Source organism: Protopterus annectens, chromosome 1.part1 (assembly GCF_019279795.1).
Source record: "Protopterus annectens isolate FY-2018-M chromosome 1.part1, PAN1.0, whole genome shotgun sequence".
Taxonomy (NCBI): Eukaryota; Metazoa; Chordata; order Ceratodontiformes; family Protopteridae; genus Protopterus; species Protopterus annectens.
In genome coordinates, this window is record NC_056726.1 from 121,980,318 (window position 1) to 121,993,613 (window position 13,296).

Sequence of the window (13,296 nt, forward strand, 5' to 3'; positions counted from 1 at the left end):
CCCTCTGACAAAAGTATATGTGAAGCTTCTACATAAACATTTATTTAAAATATAAACAAATATGGGCCAACTCTCAGATCAGCAAGATGGTTTCCACAATGCCTTCAGCATACTGACTACTCTGTATACAGTTAAAGAAGCTATTTTTATGAATATTAATGACGAGGTTATCTCCGGAGGCCATGTTGTTCATACAATCAGGGTCTTTAAGACTATTAACAAGTACTTACTGGGCTATGGAAATTTCAGGCATTTAACATTACATTTTTTTTCCTTTTTTACAGCCATTCTTATGGGTTTATGGGTTTACAGGAAGGTATCACATTATCAGTCTACAGGCTATTATAAACTTCTCCATTAACCAGAGATAAGAATCAAACTCCACACCTTGTATTTGTGAAGTTAAGACCTCCGGCACTATGCCAACCCTCTAAGATTTGTGAGGATCTTAAGAAGCCCAACCTTACATTCCAATGGTAGTTTTTAGCTCTTATATTAAACATGTGAATAAGCCAGAAGCAAGCAGAACAAAGATATATTTTTGACATTTACTTATTGACCCTATGCATAAGGGACATGGGTGCTACACTGAGGGCGAATTTGCAATTTCCCATCCATTCATCCAAATTATGTTCAAATAAAGTAAGAGAAATATCTCACTTTATAAGGACTAGAAGCTGGTTCCACAAAGAGATATTTGCTGTGAATCACATCTATCCTAAACGTGCTTTACTTATGCTACAAAAGACAATGATATCCCTTAAGTAGATGTTCACACCACCATTGGACTTGCAAATGTACAATAGTTCTGACGGAGTAGGGTCTGCTGAGGCACTATATGCAAGGCAGAGTCCGCCTTTTAGCAGCATGTGTGATACCAAGAAGAGTGACAATGCTTTGCAACAGTCTGCATGGTTTATCTGAATTAGGCCCTTATTTGTTAGCACAAGGCAATGTGATCATTCCAGCATTCCAGTTGTGACAAGTATTTAGACAGGTACACACTTGAATTACATGGATGCCAGACATTTATATATAAGCTGTGCAATGAAAATGGACTTCCTTAAAATATTGAGTATATGGTGATCAAAGGACAGTTCATTGTCCACTTAGATTCTCAGATCCCTGAAAATAACACATCTCAAAGTTGATCCCACAGAGATCGCTACAAGGGAAGCCATGCTTGCTGAAGAATATGATTATACATTTCTTGGTATTTAGTTTTAGGTCACTGTTTTGACATCACCTACTTGTTTGGGAAAGCCCATCTTGGAAGATTTTGCTGTTGCCTGCACAGTTTATTATGGCAACAAGTTTACAATCAACATTTGCTTTTATCTCTGAGAAGTAAATGCCAAAGAAAAATAGCCCAAGTATTGGGGTATAACAATAGTGACAAGTCTTTTGGAGGAGGTACAGCAACCCACCTTAATTTTCTGGATTCTACTGGTGACCCAATTTGCTATTAAACATGTTATATCCATATTTACATTTAACTGGGAGAGTTTATGTGGGTACCCAAGTGTGGAATGGTGCTGAATGCTTTTGCAAGGTCTAGATTTGTGGTCTTTATCTATCTTCCCTCATCCATTCCTTCAGTAACCTTTCCAAAGAAGTCAACCAGGTTAAGTATGCAGGATCTGCCCTCGATGAATCCAAAATGGTTTGGGTCAATAGTCTATAGATTACCTATACCCATACTTATTAATTCCACAATTATACCTTCCACAGCCTTAGAGATGAAGCTGGTCAGGCTTGTAGGTCTACAATTAACCAGGTCCACTGACACCTCATCTTTGCACAAAGGGTTAACTGTTGCTGTTCTCCATTCATCATGCATGAAACTTGTTTTCTAGCAGATATTGAATAATCTCGTACGGGGGCCCTGACAAGTCATTTTTCAGGATGACCTGTCAACAGCCCTATATGTTATCCAGCCCCACAGAAATAGTGTTCTTGGCCTTGGATAGTGTCTTGAAGACTTGTTCTTGGGAGATTTGAGGAGGTGGGGGTGTAGCTACAGATATGTGATCTGGAAATATAGGAGGGGAGAGGCGGCTTGAAGTTTGAACTAAACTTGTCCACTAATAGACTGGTTATATCATCGAGGTCCAAGTATGTGATATCCTTTAGTAAAGGTTAAAGAAAGCTTTGTAGTCATCCTTTGCTTGGTGGGTGTTTTTACCTCATATCTGGCTTTGGTTGATTTGATCAGGGTCCAGAGTTCCTTGTTAAGTTTAGCAAGAGTGCTATTGGTATCTTGAGATTTAAATTTATTTTTGTATGCAGTAAGTTGCTTTTCTGTTACTACAAATCCTGTTTAAATTAAGGTTCTATCACAGGGGTTTACTTTCAAATTGGGCATTGTATTTACTTCTGAGGAAAAGAGATGCCTCTATGCAGCTATTTACATGTGTAAATAATTCATCTGTTAAGGATTCCAAAATAAAAAGTGGAGTTGTCAAAATGGAAGGGGCTTTTGAATTTAGCCAGGCCACCACTCAGTTTAAGAAGAACAGCATTGGCATAATCTCTAAATACTGAGGAATTGGAAGATAATTCCAAGTTCAGTCTTAATGTGACTGACGTGTGGTCAGACTTGACCATGGAGGAAATTATGAGTGGGAAGCAAGGCTGCCCTATATTGGTAAGGATCAAGTCCAGGATTTTATCACTCCTGGTTGGGGTGGGGACTAACTGGTCCAGTGTTTGTAGTGATGAAGTACAGGACGGTCTAAGCATATACATTTGAGGATACAGTCTCCCAGTTAATGAAGGGATAGTTGAAGTCTCCTAGGAGAATGATGCTTGGTTTTAACGCATAGCAACTCCATACTGGTTACATGGGAGGTATAGGCTGAGGGGGCATAGAGGGAGTCCTACAGTTCGCTATGATTTGATAAGGGTTTTTTTTAATAGCAAGTTGGGCATGGAAGAGTTCTAGGTCGATATTGCTTCTAATAAGTTTGGAAATATATTTTTTTTCAATATGGAGACAGTACCATCTTTACTGCTTTCGCCTAATGTGGTGGGCTTGAACGTGCGGTAGGCACTGAAACCCTGCAGCGATGGAGTGCTCTCATTGGTCTTACACAGTTCATCTCATATAAGATTTTAGTTTATCAGAGGGACTTTCATTCATCTGAAAAATTCATACCGCATGTTGCAAATATATATGCTCCACAGTAGTTTGAATATTTTTAAGAACCTAACTGTGTAAAACTTCTTGTAGCTGTATATGTCTGTTAAAAAAACAGACTGCAATACAGAAACTGAAAACAATACAGCATTTAGCTCGATCTACAATGACGTCTCCTGAATACTTTTTTGACCTTCTCTAGCCGTTATCATTTAGCCCCTACATACCCTACAAGCCAGTTTGTTCCCCATCCTGCTAATATGAGGTCTTCAGCCAGTATTGGGGCAACATTCAGAAACTGTGGACTATCATCCATAGCTGGCTTGGCTTATTGTTTATGGCCTAAACTCCACACCCTCCAGTGTCAAACAACATACTATCAAAGCAGGGCTTAGAATACAAAGAAGCTGTTTGGAGACTCCATTTACCCAGACCAGCTACAGTACTATTTCAATCCCCCACAGGCTCTGCCAGTTTTGTGGTGAGGTGTAGCACAAACCAACAGTTGTCATCCACCAACTAATGCTCATACAACAAGGCCTTGTAACATGTGGAGGACATGTTAGCGGACATCAGTTGCTCATTCCCATTCAGCCCCAGCTAGCGCCTCCAGTATCCAAGCTTGCTGTTCAGACTCGGATCACACAGCTGGCTCTTGCCTTGCCTCTAGAAAGGTATAGAAGTTACTGAAAATCAAGTTCCACCTATTAAAAGTAATAGCTTAGCTTATCTTCTTAGGCATTTAGCATCATTTATGAGTGAAAGAAATCAGGCCCAATCATCAGGCCCAATCTGAAAGTTAACCAGACTGTTTGTGGGATGTAATTAGGCCCTGCTTTTCTGACTGAAAGTTCTGTGCATCTGCAGGCAATCCATGTGATTGCACTGGGTTATTCCTGGCCTAAATATCTTATAACAGTTCCCACAATGGGTGTCCTGCAGGAAAATATTTAACTCATATAGTACAGATGTATACTAGAGTAAAATGCCATTAAAAAAAATACCCACAGTGTTAACACCAGCTGTTTTTTTTTTCTTTTTTTTTATATAGAACTGTAATGTTTGTGGACCCATTCAAAATTACCAGATAACAATGTGTGCTATTTATTACATCACAAAGCAAAAGTAAACAATAATAAAAAAATACATGTAATTGCAAAACTAAAAAGCAAACCATGGCTGCAATCGCCAAGTAATAATACCTAGTATACTTACTCAGCATAAAATCACAAACATCAAATTTTATTTATCTATTACATGTTTTGTGGAGGAGGGTGGTTATCAAAATATTCAAGCTCTCTGTTATCTCAAAATATAAATCAACATCAGTAATTAAGTGAAAAAAGTTACTAACAATCTTCTACAGATCATTGTACCTGATGTTGTCACTCTTCATTCATTCTTGACGATGGGTTCAGTTCGGATGACTCGGCCATTATACATAGCTCGCACCAGCCAAAAATTCTTGAGCTAAGGCTTTACCCAGAAAATCCCACTTCCCATTACCTCAGATCTCGTTTGCTGCTCTGAAACTTGGATGCGTCAGCTGATACTCTCAGCTAAGTGCTTTATTTAGTGCTTTCTCTCGCGTTTTTTGACTAAAAGTTACTTGTTTTTCCTCTCTGATAGTCTTGTTGTTATTTGTCAATGTTTGACTGCCTTCTACTGCATTTTACCATTGTTGGTAACAGGCCTTCCCCTCCCTTTTTACCATTGGTAATCTTTGGATACCATCATTGGTATCTTTCTTCCTTTCTCTCTTATTACCGTTTGGGTATTTCTGGCATACCATTGCTGGTAGACCTTAAAAAAAAAAAAAAAAAAAAGCCTTTTTATATTTTCTTTTCTCCTTTCTGCCCCCGTGTGTGTGTGTGTGTGTGTGTGTGTGTGTGTATGAAATTAATATGGCAGAGAAACAAAAAGGGACATCCAGTTTCCAGCAATGTCAGAACTGTGACAGAAAGATGCCCAGTTTAGATGGGCATCTTTCTTGCGTATACTGTTTGGATGTCCCACATCTGGTCATTACATGTAAAATTTGTCAGGGCTTTAGTGCGCATACTTTAATGGAAAGATGAAACAAGATCATCCTGAAAGGCTTGTTGAAACATTCTTTTAGTGAAGCCCTCTCTAAGGCTGAGTCTTCTAAATCCTCAAAGCCAGACACAAAAAGAAAAAGCCATTCTGTGCCAACCTCACCATCATTACATGAGGCAAAGCCTCAAAAATCACAGGTTCCATCCACCTCCTTGGAACCAAAGTTCAAAATACCTAAACTGACAGAATCAGCACCTTCGGCACCAACTTCTTCTGTACCGACAATTATGGAACAAATACAGACTACCTCGTTACCAGCCACTGTTTCGGTGCCTACGACCTCTTCGGCACCGACAATAGTTTCTGCTCCAGCATAACTCTCTTCCATTCAGTACCGGTTTCCCCTTCTGCACAGCAACTGATGGTGCTGAAAGTCAAACAAGTAATACTTCCCAGGATCATACCTCTCAACCTCAGAGTAAGTGGTACAAATAGGGACAATTTTGAAATACTGATCTAACAAAATTAGAATGTTGATAGAATAACAGGTTTTGCAGTAATATGAACTTTCTGAAGGGTATGATGTCTAAAACTCAAATGTCTGTCATTATTTTCTAACTTCAATCTTTAATGATTGGTCACTAATTTGCCAGAGAGCCACAATATTATGACAAACGGACTAAACATATAAGATAAAAATCTGGACATTCTGCAGAAATCTGTACAGTTGAGAGGTATGAGAGGACCAGATATTCCCTTCTGTGGACCAGTTCTTGGGTCAACTCCCCAGACCCTTTGTGGATAGGCCTGAGTCCCCTTCAGAAATGTCGATCCATTCTTCTGGAAGTCTATCTGAATTAGATGTAGTTAGACTGGTAGACCAGCTTTTGGCAGCCGGTTTATCCTCCTTCAACCTCCTTCCAAGGTTTGAAGCCCTCCACTTCAACGTTCCTGGTACCAGCTACCTCAGTGCCAACAGTGGACCTCACCTCGGCACTGGGGTCATCTCTTTGTCTTTGGCTCCTTTGGATCCACTGCACACACAGAATCATAAACCCTTAGTATGGTTCCAGTTGTTCCTATGGCACCATCTTTGGCACTCGGGACCTTGGTCCTGTTCTGGGTGGCCCATCTACTTTCCTGGGTGACCACACCCACTGACTATCTAATTAAACTGATTGTTCAGTGGATGTGGAAGGCTCAATGGGTATGGAAGGCTCCTGATTCCATAGAGCCCATTCCCGGAGGCCAGATAAAATCTTAACTGCCTCAGAAGATCAACCCCATTGTAAAAAGGGTCTAGCACTGGATGCCATGATGGTGTTAGTGGACACCAAAAAGGAACTAGCTGAGGAGAGTCCTACTGTCCATCCCCCTAAACAAGAGTCTAGGACGATGGACAGATTTGGGAAGCGGATTTTTGCATCATCGACCTTCGCTATTACATCCTTGAACTTCTTGGCACATTTTACTAGACTCCAAAGGGATCCGATAACTGAGCTTTCGGACACCCTTGCAGGAGCAGTATCTGATGAGGTTCGGGTCAAAGTTGCCTCGCAGCTTGCCTCCCTGGGGTCTATTTCAAACCCGTCCATGCGGCTTATCGCCCATGCAGCTGAATGTACGTCTAGGTTAGCAGATACAGGCATTGCCATAAGGCGACACACCTGAAAGCACTTGCGTGACTTTGCGGAACCCTTCAAGTCTTCCTTCGTCAATGCTCCGGTTGATGCCTCCTCACTGTTTGGCCCAAAAGTTAGACATGCTAGGTGTGAGAAGGACAGAAAAACTCTTTATGTTGTGGGAATTCATTTTTCTGCTCCTCAACGATCCTATTCTAGGAATCAGAAGATTGGGAAAATGTGTTTCAAAAAATCTCAAGGGCATTTTTGTGATACGTAGTGAGTACTCCCCCTAGAGCAGAGCAAGGGAACTCTACTGTAAGACATCCTCCCTGTGGCAGAGGGGGTCCACATAATCAGGGCTCCAGAGATTCATTCTCTGGACAACCCTACCAGCGCTCCTGAAAGAAGGCCTGATTGCTTACCTCTAGAAGCAGTAGGGGGAAGATTTTCACTGCACCAATCAGCCTGGCTACGATGACTTCAGATACCTGGGTGCAGAAAATTATCAACAGAGGTTACCATATTCCATTCAATCTCTTTCCAAGACTTCGAAAGTGAATCCCTGAACTTCCACACAGTGAGTGGGATCTAGCAGCAATAGAAATCCAAAAGCTGCTTCTAAAAAGAGTCATCCAAGAAGTACCACCAGACCAAATGGGATCCGGATTTTACTCAAGATTCTTTTTTTGTGCCAAAAAAGACAGGGGACTGGAGGCCAATTTTGGATCTCAGCTTATTGAACAAATATGTATAACAGACAAAATTCCAGATGGCCAAGGTTCAGTCCATCCTTCCTTTTCTGGAGAAGGATGATTAGATGTGCTCTACAGATCTTCAGGATGCGTATTACCACAAAAAGATGGACAAGCACTCCAGAAGATATCTCCTCTTCCGGCTAGAAGCCAGTCATTACGAATTTCAATCACTGCCCTTCGGTCTCTCCACAAAACCCAAGGTGTTCACCAAATGCATGGCAGTCATAACAGCTCATTTGAGACTGTGAGGATTTCGAGTGTTTTCATATCTAGATGACTGGCTCCTCACTGCCCCCTCCATCTATTACTTCACAGACTTCATGCTACACCTCGCCGAGGCACTAGGCATTTCAATAAACAAGGAAAAATCACAGCCGACTCCTACACAGGCTCTAGGATTCATCCGAGTGAGACTGAACACAATCTCCAGCATAGCCACCCTTCCCCTCCACAGGCTAATGAAGCTAAGTTCACAAGTTCAAGCCATCATTTCCCAAAACAAAGCTCCAGCTCGCTTGGTACTGCAAACTCTGGGAACCATGGCAGCAACTATTGGTACCCCTAGCAAGATATGACATGAGGCTGTTTCAATGGCTCTTGGTGCCACAATGGTCGATTCTAACACATCCAATGTCTCGCCCAACCCTAACAACAAATTGCTGTAAAAAAGATTTATCTTGTTGGATGAAACCAGAACAAAATCTATGGGGTTGCAAATCTATGGGGTTGCACCTTTTCTCCCCCTCTGTCCAAAGCCATAGTGACCACGGATACTTCCAAGATGAGAGGGGCATTACGCTTCCAAGATGAGGGGGGCATTATCTGGGAAAGAATGTTCAAGGCACTTGTTCCCCACAAGAGGCCAATCTGCATATCAACGTCCCAGAATTGAGGGCAGTGCTTTTAGCGCTGCAAGCATTCCAGTCTGTCCTTCCTTCGGGGACAATTACATTTCAATCAGACAACATGTCGGTGGTCTGGTATATCAACAAACGAAGAGGAACCAGATCTTACCCACTACGTCGGGAAGCTCTAAAAATTTGGCAATGGGCTATTGTTTCCCACCGCTTTCTGGAAGCAATGCATATCCCATGGAAATCCAACCTGATTGCAGACAACTTGAGCAGATGCATTCTCCTGCCTCACAAGTGGTCTCTCAACCACAACACAGAGATGAAGATATTTTGTCATTGGGGCCAGCCATGCCGCCACCTGTTTGCCTCTCCGATAAACAACAAATGCAGCAGCTACTTTGCCCTAATTCCCCCTCAGGGGGAGTCCCTAAGAGATGTATTTCTCCTCGATTGGCCCCCCGGGACTTCTCTTATGCCTTTTCCCATCCCAATGATTCCCCGTTTTTTGAGGAAAGCCCAAAGGTTGAGTAGCAGAGTAATTTTCATTGCACTCTATTGGTCCCGCCAAGTCTGGTTCCCCTTTCTTTGGCCTCATCTGGTTCACCACCTTTGGATTCTAGACCCAGCTCCGGACCTGCATTCTCACCCTCAGGGCTTACTGCATCCCAACCTCCAAAATCTTAAGCTGATGGCTTGGTATCTCCAGTTCTAGTAACTGCCAGGCAAAATAATTTATCCTCTTCAGTACAAAGGATTCTTCTGGCTTCCCATAAACCATTCACCAGAAAGCTTTATCAAAGGAAATGGAAAAGATTTTCAATTTGGTCTTGTACAAACAACACAGTTGATAAGGGCCTGGAATATTTAGCGACCTTATTTGAATCAGGAGCCTCTGCTTTCATAATTAAGATTCATTTAGCCACTACTTCTAATTTTCATGACGAACCTGATGATCATTCCTTGATGTCTCACCGTTTATACAAAATTTTTCTTAAAGACGCTTTACATTTAAAACTCCCGTTCAGAGATCCTATAGCACCATGGAATTTGACCTTAGTCTTACAAAGCCTAGTTCGACAGCCATTTGAGTTAGCAGTTACTTGCGACCTCAAGTTTTTGTTTTGGAAAAACATCTTCATAGTAGCTATCATGTCTACTAGAAGAATTTCCAAGTTACAAGCATGAAACAACCTTACATAATTTTTCACAAGGTGACAGCCTCACTAAGAACCAACCCACCCTTCCTTCCCAAAGTGGTATCAGAATCTAAAATTAACTGGTCTATAGACTTGCCAGTTTTCTTATCAAATTTTTCAAACAAAGGTAAATACTGTTTGCATCAGCTGGATGTCCACAGACAATTACATTTTTACTAGGACAGAACAAAATCTTCTAGAAAATCAGACCAGTTATTTCTATCCTTTTCAGGCCACAGTTGGGCAAACCTGTTTCAAAGGTTACCTTATCAAAATGGCTCAGCGACTGTGTTACCTTTGTCTACAATAAAAATAAATGCAAACTTCCTACTACGGTTAGGGTGCATTCGACCAGATCTGTTTCCACTTCAGCGGGCTTTCATTCCAAGGCCTCTATAGAAGAAATATGTGCAGCTGCAACATGGCTATTCCTCATACCTTTATCAATTATTACAAATTATACATGGTCTCCAGGGGAAGAGCATCCTTTGGCTCTATGGTACTAAGGAACATTCTTCCTTAGGGCCGGCCAAGTTCAGAAGTAGCAGGGGACTCTGTCCCATCAGTCAAGAATGAATGAAGATTGACAACCTCAGATAAAGAAGTTATGCCCTTACCATACCGTTCGATCTGTGCTGTCAGTCTTCATTCATTCTTGACATCCCACCCTCCTGCCCCCTCCAAGAGACTTCTGGAGGATCAGACCTAGTCCTGGGATGCTATAGGGTTATACCTTACACAGGGCTTCTGTATTTTCTCTACTTCTCTGCAAACTCGATCTAAGGTAATGGGAAGAGGGGTACTGTGGGTACAGCCTTAGCTCGAGAGTTTTGGCTGGAGCGAGGTATGTACAACAGTCAAGTTGGTTCTGAGGGGTCAGAACTGAACCCATCAGTCAAGAATGAATGAAGATCAACAACACAGATGGAATGTTATGGTGAGGACATAACTTATTTTTAAGTACTAGTGTAAGCTGGCATTAAACTGGAAGTAGCACAATAAAGGATGTCAACAAAAATGTAAAGGCAATATAAATGGCAGTGACATTCTTAAACTATGAAATAAAATTATCTTGTTCAGGCCAACAAAGCACTATATATAACATAACATGTCTGTAATGCTATATATAAACACATAAGCAACTTACATGAACTTATACACACCTAATAATTAACAAATATACCTTGCTACTGCCATATACTGGTCAAACAAATGTGGTTCTAGGTTATGCCATGACAAAACACCTACCTGCTACTGTTAGAGTCCATTTGTATAATTCAGCTGTATCATTAATCATATGCGCTACTAAGTCCATGATTCTTGTATTCAAGTTGATATATGCTTGTCCTGTACAAACAAAATACTCATATCACACTCAGAGCCTGAATTAAAGTCACAGTGCATACAACATAATCAAAGACAACCTATATAGCCTATACAGACAGATATATCTATCTATATATAAATAAATATAGATATCTATCTATATCATTTATATATATATATATATATATATATATATATATATATATATATATACATATACATATACTTATATGTGTGTACACATAGAGAGATGGAAATATATTTACCTATATATAGATATATATATATTTACACACACACATATCCACAAAACACAAAATACAGCTAATAGAATTAAAGTATACACAATGACATCGGTTTTAAACAAACAGTAAACCACAGCGTACTCTATTTCTAGTAAGCATCATCGCATGCAAAGAACAATTATCTATCTTACTGTAACAAAAATTATGACAAATCCAATAACACGAAGTTTTATATTGACTAAGCCAACATTACAAAGGGAAGCATATAAATAGTGTGTATATGCATATTTCGGATTATTTTCCAACGCAAACAGAGAAGGTATCAGCTACTTCACAATGAACAACCACCAAACCTTGTCAGGTATAAACGTGAAGATGACAAACGATCTCTCACCAAAGGATGTCAAAGACAGTCATCTCACTCTGGGGAACTGAAAGAGCGATGGTTTTATTTTTAAACCCCTAAACTAAAGACAGACCTACAGTCTGCAAGTATTTGCGAGTATAACGGACTTGGCGTCATTATAAATTTGCCGTAATAAACACCTGCTCCCATCCAAGCTGCGGCTCGTAATAGCTGTCATTCAAAAATCTTTCCTCCGGTAAATTGAGCTTCTCCGTCCAGCCTTTCCAAAAACTGCTGCATAATCCAAGCTCCATGCAGCCCGCAGATACTTACCTCCAATTTCTTTATAGCGGCTGTCTTTGCTTTAAAGCACTAAAACTGGAAACGCAAATGTCACTGTTTTGTTTCAACCTTTTTTATCTACGTGTAAACATGTATAAACCTTCAATATAATTGCATTTGTGTTACATACCAATCGAAAACGGCACGACGAACAGCCTCAGAAATAACACACAGTATTAGATTATACAGCACAGTGCATTCGCAGGCGCGTCATGACTACCAAGCATGTGTGGCCACGCCCATTCCTCCTACTTAAATGGGCAGGGGATTGTAATGAAATCCCTAACCCAAACACCGGCACTGGTTCGGGTTTGCGGCGTTAGTAACGCTTAGGCACGCGTTTTCATTGGTAGATTGGTTGGGTGCTTCTTCGAAATAGTGCAGTTACTGTCCCATGTGAGTGGTTGGGATGAATTAACAGAGCAGAAATCTAAACTGCTGAAGAAAGCGATTTCAATAAGCAAGTAGAAAGAAGTAATCCCTTTGCAGCTTCTCCTAACATGTTACTTCAGGTGTCAGGGACGTAGACAAAGCGACAAGTAATCAAGGTCAAGGATTAAATACTGGAGCTATTCTCGGTTGCAAGAGTTATCGAAAAATAATGTCTGGCAAGTTGTAGCCAGGAGTTTCGAAACTGTATAACAAACGTAGCCCTGCAAGTTGACCCCCTGCCACCGCATGTTTCTATATATTATGCATTTTCAATACACCACAATAAAAATAAACGATAGCCTTGAGCAAAAATAATAGTAAAACATTTCCAGCGTAAGAAAAACCCCGAGACATAGTTATCTCTTGTACTCTCGTACCCAATGCAGCATAGCAAAACCCACCCAAACCTTGCCCACAATTTAGGGTTACCACCTGACCTGTCACTCTTTGCGAGAGACAGTCCCTCATAGGTTCATAGGTAGGTACTAGGCTATCGGCCCAACGGCCTACGTAAGCCTAGCCAACAAGGTTCCCTGGCTTACGCCACCCAAGAAAGTTATTTTCCTGTGTCACTGTCGAGCAGAGGCACAGAAGTGATCCCCGAGGTGTATTTCCAATTTCCCATCCATTCATCAAGATTTTTCTTGAAGAGTGCTAATGAAGAACTTTGCTTGACATAGATGGGTAGCCTGTTCCAGAGTATGGGAAGTCTCTGGGACAGGAATCTATACCTCCAGCATGTCCTGTTTGTTGTGGTGACAAGGTTTAGGTCCCTAGAGCGTGTAGCTCGGAGGGATTGGGATTTCTTTAGGTTTAGCATGTCCAACAGCTCTGGGTTTGACATAGCTTTATATGTTAGGCAGAGATCACGTCGGAGTAGGCGATATGCTACGGAGTAAAGCTGGAGTTTTTTGAGACGGTCAGTGTGTCTGTTTGAGGCCAGTAATCCTCTTTGTGAGGTACTTCTGTGGCCTTTCCAGCTGCTGCAGATGTCTTGTG

General features: G+C 41.1%; 1 protein-coding gene across 2 annotated transcripts in view; it reads right to left on the reverse strand.

Moving 5' to 3' along the window:
• The window catches only part of ELOVL4 (ELOVL fatty acid elongase 4), a 771,086-nt gene extending 758,997 nt beyond the window's left edge, over positions 1 to 12,089 (reverse strand). Inside the window, exons 1-2 of one of the 2 annotated variants that reach the window (XM_044073739.1) lie at positions 11,996 to 12,089; positions 10,855 to 10,953 (exon numbers count right to left, since the gene is read on the reverse strand). In XM_044073739.1, the coding sequence (XP_043929674.1) occupies positions 10,855 to 10,921 (67 nt within the window). In that variant the 5' untranslated portion in view covers positions 10,922 to 10,953; positions 11,996 to 12,089. The other variant, XM_044073746.1, reaches the window with a different exon arrangement.
• Between the last annotated feature and the right edge of the window lie 1,207 nt (positions 12,090 to 13,296).